General features: G+C 35.7%; 1 protein-coding gene across 5 annotated transcripts in view; it reads left to right on the forward strand.

The window, feature by feature from the left end:
- The window catches only part of Mapk6 (mitogen-activated protein kinase 6), a 33,878-nt gene extending 13,220 nt beyond the window's left edge, over positions 1-20,658 (forward strand). For 4 of the 5 annotated variants that reach the window (XM_058584807.1, XM_046461381.2, XM_046461379.2 and 1 more), the window contains exons 2-6: positions 3,159-4,345; positions 6,156-6,300; positions 11,989-12,153; positions 16,676-16,877; positions 18,432-20,658. In XM_058584807.1, coding sequence (XP_058440790.1) covers positions 3,791-4,345; positions 6,156-6,300; positions 11,989-12,153; positions 16,676-16,877; positions 18,432-19,533 — 2,169 coding nt within the window. In that variant the 5' untranslated portion in view covers positions 3,159-3,790 and the 3' untranslated portion in view covers positions 19,534-20,658. Of the gene's footprint in view, positions 1-3,158; positions 4,346-6,155; positions 6,301-7,890; positions 8,060-11,988; positions 12,154-16,675; positions 16,878-18,431 lie in introns of those variants that run through there. The other variant, XM_046461382.2, reaches the window with a different exon arrangement.
- Positions 20,659-20,861: the final 203 nt, after the last annotated feature.

The following is a 20,861-nucleotide window of genomic DNA, read 5'->3' on the forward strand; positions in this document are numbered from 1 at the left end:
GTTACTCTTTTATTTTTCTTTTGCATTTTGACCTTACACTAAGATTTGACTCACACCACCTACATTTCTCTCGATTGGGAGATAGACCAGGTGGTAGAGAACTTGAAGTAATTTAGAGAAGACAGGAGTGCTTGAGGAAACAGTTGTGGTCAGGGCAGTTTCAGGAAACTGTCTTATAAACTTAGAAAACTGGTATCCAGCCTGACCTCTTACTTTCCACATTGTATTAAGTCACTGAAAGAATACCAGAGGTAAAACAAAAACCTAGCTTTATTCTTGCTATTCTCTGTACTTCTTTATATTCACCAAATTGTTAAAAATAAAACAACATTGAGCCAACTAATTCAAACCTAATTAATGATCCTTCTCCAAACAACATAGAATCAGCACTAGTTGGTAGGAATGGTTAACATTTGAAGATAAAAAAATTGGAAGGATCCTGGAAAGGGTCATTTTAAGTTATTGCCCTATTTTTCCTTTCCTCCTTTAAGAATATAGAATGTACAACAAGAATATGGAGCCTAGTTCTTTCCTGAATCTAATACTTGAACCTTGCTTTATGAAATTAAGTATGAAGGCAGAGAAAATGGTAATTAATAAGCTGGGCACGCTGGTGCATGCCTGTAATCCAAAGGCTCGGGAAGCTGAGATAGGAGGATCATGAGTTCAAAGCCAGCAACAGTGAGGTGCTAAGCAACTCAGAGAGACTGTGTCTCTAAATAAATTACAAAATGGGGGGGATATGACTCAGTGGTCGAGTGCCTCTGGGTTCAATCCCTGGTTCCAAAAAATGGAAAAGAAAAAAATGGAATAAAGGACATGCATTAGTAACTAAAGCCCTTTAAGAAACTAATTTTTTGTGTGTGTATGTGTGCACTCATATATAGATGGATGTGGGGATCAGACCCAGGCCTTTGTCTCTGAGCTAACCCCCAGCTCTGAAATTTTTTAAAATTTAAAAATGTATTCACAGATTTTAATTTTTAAATGTTTCATTGCACATAGACTGGTAAGCTGTAGAATTTCTAGGAACCTATCTTTTTTTTTTTTTTCTGAAATTGCAAACAGAAGAACTCATCTCTGTTATGGTAAAATAAAGAATGTTATTAATGTCATTCACAATATTAAGCAGATAGAAGAAGTGTTCCTTTTTATTAGAAGAACTGAGGAACAGTACCTTTCAATAAACAAGGCTATTTTCTGTTGGGCAATAAGTTGAATTTCCCAAGGGCCAAAATCATGTCTGTTTTGCTCTGGTTTTAGATTATTCTTTCTGCCTGGTTTTACCTGTCAGGAATTCTGACCAACTTACTTTCTGTGTCTCACTTGGTACTTTGGATGCAGACATCCGCAGATTCAAGGATTAGACCTTTAAGAAACTGAAAGAAACCAAGTGTAGTGGTGCAGACCTGTAATCCCACTGACTCAGAAGGCTGAGGCAGGAGGATCCTGAGTTCAAAGCCAGCCTCAGCAATTTAGTGAGTCCCTAAGCAACTCAGTGAGATCCTGTCTCTAAGTAAAATACAAAAAAGGGCTGGGGGTATGGTTCAGTGGTTAAATGCCCCTGGGTTTAATCCTTCGTACCACCCCCCCAAAAACAACAACAACAACAACAAATTTGCATTTATTTTTTTCAGGCTGGCTAGGGACCCATCTACTGGAGTTGAGGCTGTTTTTTTTCCCTACCCTTGTATAGAATATTTTTAAAATCATGAAATATTTCTAATGTAGAGAGTTAATATAATGACATATATATACCACCTAGCATTATAAGATACTAATAATTTGCTATACTTCAGTTTTTAAAAAGAAATAACATGTTAAAGATATATGAAGTTATTGTGTAAAGCCAGTCCATCCTGATCCTAATCCCTTTCCTCATTCCTCAAGATAATCGTTATCATGAATTTAGAATTTGTCAATCTCATGGTATTTTTTTTATATTTTTGCTACATATATATGTAACCATAAAATAGCATTATTTTGCATGACTTTGAACCTGATATAATTGGTCTTAACAGGCACATTTCTATTTTCAGCACCCTGCCCCTGCCACACTAACACACCCACACATACACAAAACTGTACTGGGGAGTAGACCCAGGGGTGCTCTTACACATATCCACAACCCTTTATATTTTTAGGCAGGGTCTCAGTTGCTGAGGCTGGCCTTGAACTTCCAATTGTCCTGTCCAGCTTCCTGAGTAGCTGTGATTATAGGCTTGTGCCATTATGCCAGTTTGCAGTTTGATTTTAATTTATATATTTTGGATGTTTCAACCATTTATATCTGTTTTTATTATTATATAGTAGTCTGTATAGACTCAAAATTATTATGTTTTTTTCTAATTTTGAAAGTTTATGTTTTTCAATTTTTTTGCCATTACAAAAACAACAACAAAAAATTTGTGTATTTGCAAGCATTTTTGTAAGGAGTTTACCTGGGGGGGGAAATCATTCATTCCTTCATTCATTCATGTACTTACACCAAATTGCTTTGAAATTCTGTAATTTAAACTGTCATCAATATTGTCTGAAAATTACTTTTTCTGCATTCCTTCTCAGACTTGATATGAACGGACTCAAAAGGTTTTCCCAGTCTGAAATGTTATCCTCATTTTGATTTTTGACAATGATATTAAACATTTTTACATAGATTTATTCATTGTTCAAGTTTATTTTTCCATAAATTGAAGAGCATATCCCACAAATTTATTTTATTTATACTACAAGGTTTTTGTTCATGGGTAACGATAGTTAATAAGTAGACATTTTTAATGAACTAACATATTGCAGGCTTATCATATATGTTCATTTAGAGAAGTGTTATTAGTATTTCATCCCTCAAGAATCTCTAAAGAGTTCTGTTAAAATGTGAAGAACCATTTCATCCTTATTGGCATTAAAAAATGCACAACCTGATGAACCCAAGTGTTATAAAGAATGTATTGTAGTGAGATCTGGAGCCCAGGCAGCCGTGGTGAATTTCATTTTTGTAAGCTCTTTTTGATGAAGAGTAATTTAGCATTTGATTATAAATAAGTTTAATGCACCAGTAGTAGTTTATTGCTACATGCCCAGTTTGTATCATTTTACAAATTTGAAGAAAAGAGTATTTTCTGTAGTGGTGACTCTTTCCCTTCTTTTTTATCCTCTAGGTTGTATCAGAGTAAGATGGACGGTAGCTTTGATTGTGATTGTGGTGAGCTGGAGCCACCTGATCACTAACAAAAGACATCTGTCAACCAACAGTCGCCAGGGCTTCCTGTTGAAATATATAGCAACAAAGGAAGAAAAGAAGCAAAACGGAAATAGTGCTTACCAGCACCTTAGAATGATGCTGCTCAGGACCAGTCCAACACTGAATGTATCTGCACTGTGAGGAGAATGTTCATAGAAGCCTGTTGTGTGCATATTTATTCACATTTTTGTTAAATGTTAAATCGTTTAGCACAGTATATCTGAGTGCATAGTATGTCATTTCATTCCGTTTGAGTTTCTTGAGTGTTTTCTTTAAATGTCTGCAGAGTTGCTGCCCCTTTCTTGAACTATGAGTACTGCAATCTTTTTAAGTCTCAATATGAGTAGAGCTTTTTGAGCTTTAAATCTGAGGGGAACTCAACAGGCCTGGTTGGCATATGCAATGAACATCAAGAAACCATCTTGCTGTGTAAGCGTAATTATTTTTCTTCTCCCTTTTTGAAAGATCTTTCCTTTTGATGCCTGTTTTCTTCCTTGTTTACACAAGTTCAACAATTCGAAAGGAAAAGGCGATAGTAAGGGTTTCAAAATGGCAGAGAAATTTGAAAGTCTTATGAACATTCATGGTTTTGATCTGGGCTCTAAGTATATGGACTTAAAACCATTGGGTTGTGGAGGCAATGGCTTGGTTTTTTCTGCTGTAGACAATGACTGTGACAAAAGAGTAGCCATCAAGAAAATTGTCCTTACTGATCCCCAGAGTGTCAAACATGCTCTCCGTGAAATCAAAATTATTAGAAGACTTGACCATGATAACATTGTGAAAGTGTTTGAAATTCTTGGCCCCAGTGGAAGCCAGTTAACAGACGATGTGGGCTCTCTTACTGAACTGAATAGTGTTTACATTGTTCAGGAGTACATGGAGACAGACTTGGCTAATGTGCTGGAGCAGGGCCCTTTACTGGAAGAGCATGCCAGGCTTTTCATGTATCAGCTGCTACGGGGGCTCAAGTATATTCACTCTGCAAATGTACTGCACAGAGATCTCAAACCAGCTAATCTTTTCATTAACACTGAAGACTTGGTGCTGAAGATAGGTGACTTTGGTCTTGCACGGATTATGGATCCTCATTATTCCCATAAGGTATGTGAAACGTCACTTCAGACAGATTTTTTTTTTTTTTTAACCCAATGGTGTCTTTTTTTCTGATGCAGATATACTTTCACAATTTCCCTGCATTTGAAATGGTAGAGAGGGATCCTAATTAAATATACATCCCCAAAAGTATATGTTTATGTATTATAGTGAAGTTCCAGAGTATGTGGTTATTTATTATAACTAAATTCTTGTATAGTTATTTCAAAGGGGAATATATTTTTCTCTGTTTGGGACAGCAGTGAGGTCCTACCTGGAGGAAAGACAGGGTGCTAGTCCAACCTTTAGGCCTTGCTTTTTTGACAATATTCTATACTATAGTTACACCTTTTAAAAATAAACTGAATTTAGTTTGAAATTTAAATTTGCACAAACAGTTGACAGTTTAGCAACTTTCCCTTAGCACTTGCTTTCGTGTAAAAATTTGATAGTATTTTCTAAACAGAACCCTATCTTTTAGTTTTCAATTGAAATCTAATATGGGACCATGATGTGTAAAATGTAAAAGTGAATCTACTTTGGTTGTAAAGAATCATTGGATACTCTGATTGCTTGGCTTTCCATAGTGTGTGTCACATTAAGGATATCTTTACTTCATTAAAAACAAACTAATGGGCTGGGATGTGGCTCAAGCGGTAGCGCGCTCGCCTGGCATGCGTGCGGCCCAGGTTCAATCCTCAGCACCACATACAAACAAAGATGTTGTGTCTGCCAAAAACTAAACAAATAAATAAATTCTGTCTCTCTCTCTTTAAAAAATAAAAAAATAAAAATAAAAACAAACTAACCAAAAAAACCATAGAAATTGAGTACTGAACTGAAATGGATATACCCCCCCCTGCACACACACACAGCCACAACCACAACCACAGCTACAACCACACCCACCCACACCCATACCCATCCTGTACTGGAGATTGAACCCCGGGCCTCTCACATACTAGGCAAGTGCACTGCCAGTCACCTACATCCCCAGCCCTTTTTCTTTTATTTTGAGACAGGGTCTTGCTAAATTGCCCAAGCTAACCTCAAACTCATGGTCTTCCTGCCTCAGCCTCCCTAGTAGTTGAAATTATAGGAGTGTGTTGCTACACCCAGCACCCATGTTCTCTTTAGAGCTAACAATGAAGTATTACATATAGAATACTGAACTAAGAGTTGCACTAACATTTACTTCCCTTTCTATACCTAACTAGCTTTATCACCTTAAGCTATATGACCTTAATCTTGAGTGTTATCACACTGTAAAAATGGAGTTAATATATACCATTCATAATTTCTCAGTTTTGATTTGAGGGTGAAATAAAACAATATAGGTGTGTTTTTGTCAAACAAATGTAAATAAAATTGATTAGGAGTGGGATATATAGTAGAGCCAGTTCCCCTGGGTTCTCAAAGAATAGGCTGGTATAAGTAGCAACTCTAGTGCTCTTCCCTGCTTTTCTCTTTGATTTGAAGAATACCTGATCCTTAATTATCTTAAGACTTGGAGTGAAAAAATAGCTCCTCTTCTGAAACATGTTTTGGATGTGTGGGCTGAAGTTAGCACTAAATTCTTATGGTGTATTTTGGTCAGCAGACATGCCTGTTATCATCTTATAGATGGTATATTCTGGGGAAATGTAACTCACCCTCAAAAGTATAAGAACCTTAAAAATGATCTTAGAAATCAACAGTATTCTGGCTCCATATTAATTAGTTAACAATTTACTGGGTTTTTTGTTTTGTGTTATTTTGTTGGTAGTTCTTTAGCTAAAGTAAGCAAAAAAAAAATATATGTTTTTTATTTCTTGTTTAGGGTCATCTTTCTGAAGGTTTGGTTACTAAATGGTACAGATCTCCACGTCTTTTACTTTCTCCTAATAACTATACTAAAGCCATTGACATGTGGGCTGCAGGCTGCATCTTTGCTGAAATGCTGACTGGTAAAACCCTCTTTGCAGGTTTGTATTATGTAAAAAAAAATTATCCACAAGAGAAACTAATTTTTCATTCATCTATAAGTGGGATTCATATAAAACAATTTATTATGGTCTGTTATATTAAAAGATGGTGTTTTTATTATTGAAAAAATTGAGAAAACTTAGTCACATATTCACTAACTTGGTCACTTTGTAAATTTAGTTAGAACTCTAGTTTTTTTTTTTTTTACATATACCATCTTATTTCCTAAACCTAACTTCATATTTTGTGAACCCACAATACTAGTTGAAAATCTGTGTTGATGTCTGATTTGCATAGTATAGTCTTTGTCATTCTCTGGTGAAATCCAAAAAATTTCTCTTGGTCACTTCATTATCTTTGTTGCTTGAACTGCCATATCCTTTTGCGTGACTACTGTGATCTTTCAGGAAAAAAAAAGTTGTTTGTTTGTTTGTTAAGGTTGGATTATGGAGGAGTCTAAAAATGTGTCAGAGAGAACTTAGTTAAGATGAGAAGCAATGTATGAGTTTATATAAAATTTAATTCTGACTATAAGAGCTGCAAACTTAAAAATTGTTAGTCATAGCTGAAAAGGAAGGCAAATGGAGTAAAAAGTTTTTCACTACATAGGAATAGTAAAGACTAGTAAAGAAGAGGAAAAAAAAACGTTATTGAAGGATGTTCATATGAAGGAATGAGCCTGGTACATTCATGAATCCACGAGAAAAGTTTGATGAAAGCAAGGTGGTCAAATAATAATATGGTATTTAAGACTAGTTAATATGGAGCCAGAATACTTAATCTCTTAGAAAGTAGGCAGAGGAGTTATTATTTGGAAAAGTAGGAAGCTGAAGATTTTTTACTTCAAGAAGTGATAAAATGGTGATCCAGGTCTTTTTTTCTTTTTCCTTTTTTTTTTCAGTACTGAGGAAAACTACACAGGGGTGATCTATCACTGAGTTACATCCCTCGCCCTTTTTTTTTATTTTGAAGTAGGGTCTTGCTAAGTTGCCCAGCCTAGCCTCGAACTTGGGATCCTCCTGCCTCAACCCCCCAAGTAGCTTGTGTTATAAGCATGTGCCAATGCATCCAGCTCCTTTTTCTCTTTTGACATTTCTATTTTTCCATCTATAACCAGTGTTCAGAGTTGTTGGCCGTCTTTCCATTCCCAGGTTGTGCTAAATGTGGACGGGTAGACAGAGTCTGGTTACAAAAGAAAGGTTAATAAAAGAACACTAGGGTGCATAGGAGAGTGTAGTTGAAGAAAGGATGGTATGTACAGATGCCCCCAAGTGTGTTTTACTTGTTGCCATGCTTAGCTTACATAACATTAACAAGTTATTTATCTTCTTTTCCCTATATTTATCTGAAATTTCTTCTGTGATGTGTGATATTGATTGTATTTCAATTATAGAAAACTTTGAGATTATACCAGTTAATAAACTGAATAGTTAAGTGAATTGTTTCCTAGGAACAATACTGTGATTAGAGGTTACATTCCTGGTATTTGAGTATCTTTTAGCATATGTAAAATAATTATTGTATTATTTGTTGCTGTGTAACAACCCAGAACTTAATGAATTAAACAATAAACATTTATTATCTTACAGATTCTGTGGGTTAGGAATTTGGGAGTGGCTTAGCTGGGTGGTTCCAGCTCAGGTTTTCTCAGTCAAGATGTTGGTCAGGGTGGCAGTCAACTGAAGGCTCCACTGGGGCAGGAGGACCCACTTCTGGATAGCTTACTGACATGACTGTTACCAAGAGGCCTCAGTTTCTTACCAGGTGGGCTTCTCCATAGGACTTGCTTGAGTGTCATCATGGTGTAGAAGTCGGCTTTCGCTAGAACTAATGATACAAAAGAGCCAGAAGAAAGCCAATATATTAAAAAAAAAAAAAAAGTGTAGTTGAAATATAATTCACACACAGTTCACTCATTTAAAATGTATAGTTTGGTATTTAATGTATTTTCCGGGTTGTATAGCCATCATTACCATCGAATTTTATAACATTTCCATCCCTCCTAAAGATACTTTGTAACCATTAGCAGTCACTTCCCCTACCTCCTAGGAACCGTAATCTTGTTTTCTGTCTCTAGATTTGCCCATTTTAAACATTTTATGTAAATAAAATCATAACAGTTATCATTTGTGACAGGTTTCTTTCATATGGCATTATTTTAGAGGTTCATCCATGGGGCATATTAGTACTTCATTCCTTTTTAATGACCAATAGTATTCCACTATATGGATATTCCTCATTTTGTTCATCTACTCATCAGCTGATGGACATTTGGGTTAATACTTTTTGGCCATGTGAATAATGCTGCTATGGATGTTTTAAGTTTTTAAGTTTTTGTGTTAACATGTGTTTTCAGTTCTCTTGGGAATATATACTTAGGTGTTGAATTGCTAGTGACATAAGCTCAGTGTTTGAAGAGAAGACGGTTTTCCAAAGCAGCTGCACTATTTTGCATTCCCTTCATCTAAGAATGTGTGAGGGTTCCAATTTCTCTTATGTTTTTATCAACCTTTAAAGTGTTATTTTTGATCCTAGCTGATAAGAAATAGTATCTCATTGTGGTTTTTATTTTCATTTCCCTAATAATTTACAATGTTGAACGTCTTTCGTGTGTGTGTGTGTGTGTGTGTGTGTGTGTGTGTTTAAGTTTTACATGGACACAATACCTTTGTTTGTTTGTTTATGGTGCTGAGGATCGAGCCCAGTGCCTAGTGAGTGCAGTACCACTGAGCTGCAACCCCAACTCTCTTTTATGTTCTTATTAGCCATTCTTATATCTTCTTTGGAGACTATCCAGATTTTTGCTCATTTTTAAATTAGGTTGTCTTTTTGAAAGAGTTCTTTACGTATTCTGGATAGAAATCCCTTATCAGATATATGATTTACATTTATTTTTTTCTCATGCTGTTCACATACTGTCTTTTCCTTCTTGCTGGTGTCTTTTGAAACAAATTTTAATTCTGATGAAGTCCAACTGAAAAACCATTTTCTAATTCAAGGTCATGGGTTTTCTTCTAAGTTTTATAGTTTTAACTGTTCACATGTAGGTCTGTGATCTATTTTGAGTTTGGTAGTGGTCCAGTTTCATTCTTTACATATAGATATTTAGTTGTCTCTGCAACATTTATTGAAAAAGTTTTTCTTTCCCCATCTAATTATCACGACTTCTTTGTTAAAAATCAGTTGACCATAAATAGAAAATATCTTTTTGTGACCTCATGGCAAAAGTTAGTGTCACTTCAGATTATCTTATGCATTAGAAGCTAGTCAATAGTACAGCTCACACTCATGGGGAGGGGAGTTGGGTTCTACCCTTTGACAGGAGACATATCTAAGAATTTGTGGACATATTTTAAAGCTGTCACAAAAATGAATCAGGAATACTAAGGAAACAAATTTAAATCTATAGAATGTAAAAGCATTATGTCATGCTCCAAGTTAAAGAAACAGGGTCAGTAAATACTGCTGTGTTGATTATACAAAGGTACTTCATGTATTTTCAAATGTTCATTTGACACATTCAGACATCATTCAAGTATAGCAGTAAAAAGAACTGGACTTTAAAAAACTCTAAGGTAGTATAAGAGTAATCATAAAATGATTTGAAAGCTCTAGCTTATAGTTCCCTATTGATATTAGATTAACTATTCAATAAAAGCAGCATGGAGAGAGATCTGAGTGGTTATCAGGTATATGCTGCAAAGGAATAGCAACAAAAAACAGATTATACATTGATTTAAATCTATTTTTTTTAAACCTATAGGAAGAATCAGTCTCGTTTTTCTGTGCATTTGTTTTATGTGTACATTGTCAGTGTCCATCTGTGGTCTTGTTCAGAGCCAATCCCTCTACTTGGGCAGTAGATGGTTTCTCTTCTGATTCTAGGCCAGCATTTCAATACTCTAGCATTATTATTATTATTATTATTATTATTATTATTCTGTTGCACCTTCATTTCATCCTCCTACTGGACCCTTTTTAATCAGTATTCAACTATTAGTATGTTTACAATGTTAAAAAAATCTCTAGCCAGGCATGGTGGCACACACCTTTCTTCCCAGCAACTCTGCAAGATCTTGTCTCAGAATTAAAAAAAAAACAAAAAACAAAAAAACTAGGGATGCAGCTCAGGGGTAAAGTGCCCCTGGGTTCAGTCCCCAGTACAAAAGAAAAAAATTCTCTCCCCTAAACCCACATCCTCCTCAACAACTTACACATACTTTTTTTCAAAGTAAATCTAAAAAACCCTGGTATATTCTGCTATCTTTAATTCCTTTCTTTATTTTGCCTGGAACCCTCTCTAGTCAGGTTTTGTCCTCTACCAAAACTGCTTATCAGGGTCACCACCGGTGATACTTATAATGCTAAATCCTAGGTCAAATTTTTTTTTTTTTTTTTTTTGTGCTTTTGAGACAGGGCCTCACCAAGTTGCTGAGACTGGTCTCAAACTTGAGATCCTCCTGCCTCGTCCTGTCAAGTTGGTGGGATTACAGTTGTGTGCCATCACACCTGCCTCAATTCTCATTTTATCCATCTCCAGCATTTGTCACAATCTTACCCTTTTTCTTTAAATGCTTTTTTTTTTCCACTTGTCTTTCTGTGTACCACTCTGTTGATTCTTCCTTTTCCTTACTGACCTTTTTTTTTTTTTTTTAATAGTTTTTTTTCCCTGTTCCAGTATTTACTATTTGTAGGCCACTTACCACTTACTAACTAGACTAGTCCTTTTAAAACACAAGTCAGATCATGTCTTTCTGCTTAAACTGTAGGGTAAAGCAAACCCTTTATATTCTGATACCACTCTGACTTCATCTCCTCCTACTGGCCCCATCTATACTTTTCTAATTGTTTCTGGGACACACTAAACCCACTTTTTTCTCTGAGCCTTTCTCCATCTTCCTCCTTATGAAATTGAGTGAATTCCCTCACTTCCTTAATCCTTTATAAATTAACAACCCTCCTCCCCACAGGGACATTACTCTACTTTTCTTTGTTGTGTTCATTATCATTTTATGTAGTGTTTACAGATTATCCATCTTTATCCACTAGATTGTTAACTCCATGAAAACAGGGACTTTGTTGTATAGCTGAATTCCTTAGTGCTCTGTAGGTAGTAGGAACTAAAAATTTGAATGAATTTCTAATAGTGGAAATACAGATTTTTTTCTTAGTCACCCATTTAGCCTTTATTTCCCTTTTATTCTATTAATAATGGTTCTGATTAGAAATGCTAACTAAGCCTAAACATAAATACAAAGCTACTTGTTGCATAAATCTAGTCCAACCTTCCTTCTCTTTTGTTGATGATGAAATCAAATCCTAGAGCTACTAAGTATTGTCTCCAGAGTAAAACCGTTAATTAGTAGTACAGCTAAGATTAGAGTCCAAGTTTCTGGAATCCTAATTCATTGCTTTTTTCCCCACTTCTTTGATAATCTTAGTATGAGGCCAGACTTTCAAGAGTCAGCTCCTTGTGGAAAGAGAACAGCTAAAGCTAAATATATCAGTAGGCAGAAATTGAAATAAATAGGCTAAGTAGACTAGTGATATTCAGAATGGTGAAATCTGCTAATTAATGATCCATTTGAAACTGTCTCCCTGCCCCACTGGTCATTACAATGTTTATGTTTATTGCCAAATAAACACAGAACAATGTATTTGTTATATTTGGTGTTTTTTACCCTCAGGTGCACATGAACTTGAACAGATGCAACTGATTTTAGAATCTATTCCTGTTGTACATGAGGAAGATCGTCAGGAGCTTCTCAGTGTAATTCCAGTTTACATTAGAAATGATATGACTGAGCCACACAAACCTTTAACTCAGCTGCTTCCAGGAATTAGTCAAGAAGGTATTGTGACTTCAGAGTAACCATGATGTTAATGCCTGTGTGTGTGTGTGTGTGTGTGTGTGTGTAAATATGATCTGTGTAGGGAAGCTCTTTGGGTATACAGCTTTCTCTTGAATAGTCTGTTGACACTTACATACCAAAACCTTCAATTCTTACTTCCCCTTTTTGACATTACCCTTAGGCTAAGATGTGTTTCTTCCTTCTGAATAATTTTCCAGGGTCAAAAAAATACACCCTTCTCTCTTGGTTCTAACACCATTTATTCTTTCAGCTTACCCTGATTTCCTGCTGTATGTGAGTGTATTGAATCACCGGCTTTTGTTAAGTGAGAGTTGAGTTCTCTGAGGGTTATATGATAAGTATGGGTATAAGTGTCATTTAGATGTAAAAAATTGAGACAGAGGAAGGCAGAGATGGGAGGAAAGAGCAAAACTTGAGCAAAATATGTACGAGTTTGGATTGGTATTAGGAGTGTTAGATGCCAAATGCAAGAGATTGTGCAAACTTGAAAATAGTAGAAACTTGGAGAGAATCACAACTTCATTGACCACTAAAACAATTTTATGTCTCAAAATGGAGTGATGTAAATAAGATACAAGTCTTTAACATTTAACATAAGGTAACATTTTCTTAAAAACATGAGACAGGAAAAATATTTTTCTTAAAAATTGTCTGATTTTGGGGCTGGGGTTATGGTACAGCGATAGAGTACTCGCCTAGCCCGTATGAGGCCTGGGTCCGATCCTCAGCACCACATAAAAATAAATAAAATAAAGGTATTGTGTCCAACTATAACTAAAAATAAATATTTTTTAAAAAATTGTCTGATATGTTTAAGAATTATTTTGTAAGGGCTTGAACTCAGGGGTAGACCCCTTGCCTAGCATACCCTGGGTTCAATCCTCAGGACCTTGAACACACACACACACACACATACAGTGTCAGAAGTGTATTGTTTTCTCATCAAAATAGGAATAGGGGCTAGAGTTGTGCCTCAGTGGTAGAGCTCTTGCCTCACATGTGTGAGTCACTGGATTTGATTCTAAACACCACACATAAATAAATGAATAAAATAAAGGTCCATCAGCATCTAAAAAATATTTTTAAAAAAAGTTAGGAAGTTTCCTAAACCCATTAAGCTTTCTCTTTATTTTATCTCTATTTTTCCTGTCACCCTCTCTCATCAATTATATGTGGTACAAGGTAATGATTATTAAAGTGTTTAAAATAACAAGTATTTTGAAAATACAGGCACTGTCTTTTTTTTCTCAAATGTACTAGGAACTTATAGATGCCCAAATAAGAAGCTTACTTAAAGATTCTGATTAAATTTTAGCATTTCTTAATTTCTAACCAGTTTTAAAGTCTCTCAAGTCAAATTCTGTTGCTGGTTGCACCTAACTTTGTAGCCACTATCATGATATCCCTGTTTGTAACTAAATGGCAGTCATGTAACATTTGACTAAGCCTCAGTCATCTATGGAGCCATCTTTAAAATGCAGGCTTAAATTGGAATTCAGAGTTGGGGTGGGAAACAAGGGGGATATCTATTTTTAAAACTTTGTACAGTTGTGATTATACTCAGCCAGCTTGAGAGACATTTCTCAGGTAACCTGGATCTGCTTCAGAGTCATTGTCACTGTTTCTTTCTTTCTTTCTTTCTTTTTTTGGTACTGGGGATTGGGGATTGAACCCAAGGGTACTTAACCACTGAGCCACATCCCCAGCCCTTTTAGTTTTTTTTTATTTAGAGACAGGGTCTTGTTGAGTTGCTTAGAGCCTTGCTAAGTAGCTGAGGCTTCTTCATTGTCACTGTTGCTGGATCTTACTGAAAGAGGACATTGCTCTTGAAGCATTCTTAATCTTAATAATGCTCTTGAATCTTTCTTTTCTCTACCCTTATTAGGGTAGAGATTGTGTCAGCTTTGAACCAAGCTGAATGTTTGTCTGATGCTGATAATGGATTCATTGAATTAACCATTGATGTTCACATATGGCAAAACTGTGTTTGCATTCAGTGGGTGCAGTGCAGAGTGGGTAACATTCCTGAGACTAAAGATTTATTGCTTTACGCTGTTTTCTTCATGAGTAACATTGAAGTTCTGTTTTTGGAAAGAAGACATTCAGAGGCAAGGGGTATTTGTTAAAAATACATGTTCTCTCCGTGCACTGTTTATAATCTACAGAAGTAGGATTAAATACATATGAATATAAGTATTCATATAAGACTACTAGGAACTCCACTCTTAATATCTTTAAGTGAATACCCTCTTTTTTACTTCTTTTCCTTCTCATGCTAAGTATTTCTATATCTTAGCATACTAATACCATTGTAGCAGATTTACTGGTTTTCTCTGGTGCAGTGCTGTCCAATAGAACTTTCTATTCTGATGGAAATGTTCTGTATTTCTAGTTAAGCCTACCTGGCTAGTTTTTCTTTCTTATAGCTCCCTCTTTCCACCTGCCACCTGTAGTTCCCAGATGCTAGGGACTTTATAGAATGTTTTTCTTATGTAGTTAAATATATCCCCCTTTACTTAAAGAATGTGATTGTGCTGGATCACCATCTATAACTCTTTGCCTCCCAGTTTCTCTTTTTGGGGACCCATGGCCTCAGAACGAGATGGATTCTCTTGCCGCAGAACCATTGATGCATTTTGAAATGACTTTCTAGATAAGGGAAAATGAGAAGAGTAAGGAGAAATAGCAGGGAACACAAGAAAGACCCTCAGAACTTATCCCCTGAGGGGCTTGAGTAGCAATGAGCCTTAGGTTTCTTCTTTTGGGCCCTTATTGGACTGATGGTAGAGTTGAGTGAGGTGTTATAAAATAAAATAAACAGCTATAAGCATGTCAGCTATTTATGTTAATGAGAAGCTGGGTCCCTTCTAGCCCACAGTGCCCACCTGTAATCCCAAAGTCTCGGAGGCTGAGGCAAGAGGATTAGAGTTCAAAAACCACCCTCAGCAAAAGTGCGGTGCTAAGCAACTCAGTGAGACTGTCTCTAAATAAAATACAGAATAGGGCTGATGATGTGGTTTAGTGGCCAGGTGCCCCTGAGTTAAAAAAAAAAAAAATAGGTTCTTCTAGAGTACAGGTGTTAGTTTTAAAAGGACTTTCTTTCCCTTTGAAATAGAAAGTGAGGATAAGAGGACATGTGAAGCTGGGCGTGGTAATGCACGCCTGTAATCCCAGTGGCTTGGGAAGCTGAGGCAGGAGGATTGTGAGTTCAAAGCCAGCCTCATCAACTTAAGGCCCTAAGTAACCGAGTGACAACCTGTCTTTAAGTAAAATATATTTTTAAAAAAAGGGCTATGGAGGTGGCTCAGAGCCCTTGGGTTCAATCCTGGGTACCAAAACAAAAAACAAAAGGACATGTAAGAGACCATAGTGATTAGATAGGAATTGAGGTAAATATGAATTGGGTTTATATGTTCAGGATGATAGTAGAATTAGAACATAAAGATTTGTTCAAGGGGCTGGGGATGTAGCTCAAGCAGTAACATGCTCACCTGGCATGCACAGAGCGCTGGGTTCGATCCTCAGCACCACATAAAAATAAAATAAAGATGTTGTGTCCACCGAAAACTGAAAAATAAATATTTAAAAATTTTCTCTCTCAAAAAAAAAAAAAAGATTTGTTCAAAAGAGCAAGTGTTGAATTGAAATTTCACAGTATGAATTTGTACTGAGCCAGATGTGATATTGCATCTAGTTTTCATCACTATTGTATGGCTGTTAGAGGAGAGAAAGAAGATGGTGGAAATGATCCAGGGGGTTGAAGATGGATGATAATGCACAATAGTGTGTGGGTGGTATAGGGACAGCCTGAAGCTAGGTAAAGACATAGGAAGGCCTGACAGACTAGTTAATAGGAAGAATTTGGTGTATGGTTAGTCCCTCCAGAATTCTAAAATAATAAAGTGTAATGTGTGAACTGTGCTAGAGTGTGATTAAGGTAAACAGCAGCAGCTAAGTTAGTGAAGGAAGGGGAAGGGAGAAAGGCTTTTATTAAGACCAGACACTGTGCCTTAAATTTTTATACTTGATGAAATTAGAGTTTAGTAAGTTTAAGTAGCTTATCTAGCACTACACAACTAGTAATTCAGTTAAGCTAGAGAGTTGAAGAGCTGTGGGAATAAGACCCTAGGTATTAGGTTAAACCATATTAAATTGCTGTTATTTGACCATTTGACAAAAACAGCAATTTCATAGAGTATTAGTGTGTGGCCATAATAAGAGTACATTTCAAATATTTACCATGTTGATGGAAGAAATGGCCTTTCTTTTTAATCAGTCAGGTAATTTTATTTCTCTGACAAATATTAACTTACCTTTAGTTATATAGTCTATTTTTTTCCCTTTATCAGTTGGCAGACCTCTTAAGTACAATTAAGATGTTTTGTTCCTATTTTGTAGTAAGAAGTGGTAAAATAGTCATTCAACTAGTCATTTTTATTGAATGAGACCAACATTTTCAGTTTTTCTACAGATAAAAATTTCTACTCTTCTTACACTGCAGCACTGGATTTCCTGGAACAAATTTTGACATTTAGCCCCATGGATCGATTGACAGCAGAGGAAGCACTCTCTCATCCTTATATGAGTATATATTCTTTTCCAATGGATGAGCCAATTTCAAGCCATCCTTTTCACATCGAAGATGAAGTTGATGATATTTTGCTTATGGATGAAACTCACAGTCACATTTATAACTGGGAAAGGTAAATTGATTTTAAATTAGAAAAACAGTGAACCAAAGTATTCAAATTATATATGATAAGACTATGCAAAAGTCAAGATTTTTAGTAATGGCACTTTTGGGTTTCTTGCTAAACTTACTAATATCTTTAAATAGCCTTTAGGTAATTTAAATATTTAATATTTATTGGCTAGGAAAAAGATAATGAAGGCTATTTTGAATGTCTTTATAATTTGCATTCCTTAAAGTCTTTTAAATGTGAAATCTGGAAATCTGAACCATAAACTCACGGATTTTAAAATTTTTTGATTTTTTTCCGCTGGGGATGGAACCCAGAGCCTTGCCTAATGGTTGCACTTCGCCATTAAACATATACCTCCATCCCAAGACTGGTATGATGTATCAGTAAGAGAATATCACATTGTGTAACATGTAGATTTTTTTTTTTTTTAATTCAGATTGTTAGTCTCCAGTAAACCTTCACTTCTAGTCTGTCTTAATTACCAGAATGAAAATTTGTAAGGTACCTGAGATTAGATATCTTCATTTTGTGGCCATAAAATATTCGTTTGAAACATGTGGAATTAAACTATAGATAGGCCAGCCACCTAGATATGTATCTGCAGTTGTATGGATAAAAGAATAGGTAAAAAGGGAGAAATGAGACGAACGTTATTACCCAGTATACATGTCTGATTACACTACTGATATGACTGTACCATATACAGCCAGAGGAATGAGAAGCTGTGCTCTACTTGTATACAGTGTGTCAAAATGCATTCTACTTTCATGTATAACTAATTAGAACAACTTTAAAAATTTAAAAAAAAAAAAGGGAGAAATGATATTTGGTCTTATTTAAGAGTAGAACACTCAATTCTTCATGGAAATTAAAAGATCCCATTGCAGTTATCAAATATCATCTCCTAATCTCCTAGTATTTTGTGAAGTAATAGATCTTACCTGTCCCCCCCCCCCTTTTTTGTACTGAACCCAGCGGCGCTTAATCACTGAGCCACATCCCCAGCCCTTTTTTTTTTTTTTTTTTTTGAGATAGTTTTTCTACAGATAAAAATTTCTACTCTTCTTACCACTAAGTTGCTGAGGCCAGCCTTGAACTCAAAATCCTCCTGCCTAAGCCTCCCAAGCTGTTGGGATTATGGGCATGTACCACTATGCCTGGTTTACCTATCTTGTTATTTGACCATTTGACAAAAACTGGGTATGGTGGCACAAGCCTATAACTGGGTATAGTGGCACACACCTATAATCCCAACTGCTCAGGAAACTGAGGCAGGAAGATTGTAGTTTTAAATCTAGCCTCAGCAACTTAGCTAGGCTGTAAGCCTTGTGAGACCCTGTCTCAAAATAAAAAGGGCTGTGGCTCAGTGGTTAAATGCCCTTGAGTTAAATTTTGTGGCACCAAAAAGAAAGATTATTGTAAGTTCTAGTGAGGCAGAGAAGGCTCACGACTGTTATCACCTTGTAGACCTAGCATAGTGCTTTCACATAAGAGACACTCAGTGAATTTGAAAATGATATCATACATGGAATAACCCCAGTGTATTATTTTCAGGTACCATGATTGTCAGTTTTCAGAGCATGATTGGCCTATACATAACAACTTCGATATTGATGAAGTTCAGCTTGACCCACGAGCTCTGTCTGATGTCACTGATGAAGAAGAAGTACAGGTTGATCCTCGAAAATATTTGGATGGAGATCGAGAAAAGTATCTGGAGGATCCTGCTTTTGATACCAGTTACTCTACTGAGCCTTGTTGGCAGTACCCAGATCATCATGAAAACAAATATTGTGATCTAGAGTGCAGCCATACTTGTAACTACAAAACAAGGTCATCATCATATTTAGATAATTTAGTTTGGAGAGAGAGTGAAGTTAATCATTATTATGAACCCAAACTTATTATAGATCTTTCCAATTGGAAAGAACAAAGCAAAGAAAAATCTGATAAGAAAGGCAAGTCAAAATGTGAAAGGAATGGATTGGTTAAAGCCCAGATAGCGCTAGAGGAAGCATCACAGCAACTGGCTGAAAAAGAAAGGGAAAAGAATCAGGGATTTGATTTTGATTCCTTTATTGCAGGAACTATTCAACTTAGTTCACAACATGAGCCTACTGATGTTGTTGATAAATTAAATGACTTGAATAGCTCAGTGTCCCAACTAGAGTTGAAAAGTTTGATATCAAAGTCAGTAAGCCGAGAAAAACAGGAAAAAGGAATGGCAAATTTGGCTCAATTAGAAGCCTTGTACCAATCTTCTTGGGATAGCCAGTTTGTGAGTGGTAGGGAGGAATGTTTTCTCATCAATCAGTTTTGTTGTGAAGTCAGGAAGGATGAACAGGTTGAGAAGGAAAACACTTATACCAGTTACTTGGACAAGTTCTTTAGCAGGAAAGAAGATACTGAAATGCTAGAAACTGAGCCAGTAGAGGATGGGAAACTTGGGGAGAGAGGAAATGAGGAAGGATTTCTGAACAACAGTGGGGAGTTCCTTTTTAACAAGCAGCTTGAATCCATAGGCATCCCACAGTTTCATAGTCCAGTGGGGTCACCACTTAAGTCAATCCAGGCCACGTTAACACCTTCTGCTATGAAATCTTCCCCTCAAATTCCTCATAAAACATACAGCAGCATTCTGAAACATCTGAACTAAAACACTCAGCAGACATTTCTTTTTGTATTCTTCATGAAATGTGTTTGTCTTTTTTTTATTACTAGTGTTTAAGTCATTTTTTACTTGAATCAGATGGTGTCATTTAGTAAGGATTTTTATTAGTTCTTGGTTTTTAAAATCCAGAATTTTTTTCTACATGAGATAGTTTTCATTTTAACTGGCATGTCATTTGCACACAAAAAAGAATAGAGCAAAATAATGCAATGCAGGAGGAGACAAAAGAAATGCACTAAGACAAGTAAAAAACATTCTCTCATAGAACAATGATCTGTTTTACAGGAAACAAAAATCTTGCCTTGAAATTTACACAGTGAGACTGTACATAATTGCATGAAAATATCTATTTTTTTCCTAAAACATTTTTCATTCATTAGTATTTTCCAGTTTTTCATACTGTACACATTTCTTAAAACACATGATACCAGCAGCAACTGAAAATGAATGCCGAATTTGGTACACATGTGTTATCTACCTCAAGGTAACAAAAGTATGTGGCAAAACATATACCACCCATAGTGCTTCACAATATGCACTTCTATTTAGCCAGCGTTTATTGTAGTAAACTATTAAGACTCATTGTTTATAAATGTTCTGGTATTCATTCTTTATAGTGAAGTGTTAATACATCACATCTTATTTATTTTAGCAAATCAGTATATTTTCTGTATTTAATTATAAAATTAACTTAGTTTTAAAACTTTATTTGTAACTACACTTTTTCCATTTGGCACTATGGTTTGTTGCCTACCCAGCTGAATATATAATATCAGCTTATCCTAAGGCTGTCCACGTACTTAATTAAGTGTTCATTTTAAGTAAAGTACTCACTGTGTATAGGAATTTGTATTTTGGAGGTGCTTGATCTATCTACAAAGAAAAATTAGGAATTACTTTATTATAAAATGCTCCTAGAAGTCTTAATTGTGTTTATTTTTTAAAAATACTGTAATGTTAGACTTGTGTGCATGGAAGTAATTAAGGTACATCATTATTGTAGTTTTAAAGTTGTACATGATAAGACATTTTTTGTTTTTACTGTATGTTTTTACCGAATGATCTATTCCCCATCCCAAGGCAAGCATGAATAAAATTAGGTTAAATGTAGCATGTGGCATCGCAGTCTCTTAGAATTTGTTTCATCTATTTTATTTTACTGAATACTGTCTGTATCTTTGGCTATCCTGTTCGAAGAAAAAGGACAAATAAAACATGGCCAGCAAAAATGGCTCCTGTTTCACTCTTTAGGTAATGAAAATTATCTGTTAGATGGAAAGTTACTACCAGACTTCAGTTCCATTTCTTAGTAT

Source organism: Marmota monax, unplaced genomic scaffold (genome assembly GCF_021218885.2).
Source record: "Marmota monax isolate L192 unplaced genomic scaffold, Marmota_monax_Labrador192_F-V1.1 WCK01_AAM20220418_F8-fsc00001, whole genome shotgun sequence".
NCBI classification, from domain to species: domain Eukaryota; kingdom Metazoa; phylum Chordata; class Mammalia; order Rodentia; family Sciuridae; genus Marmota; species Marmota monax.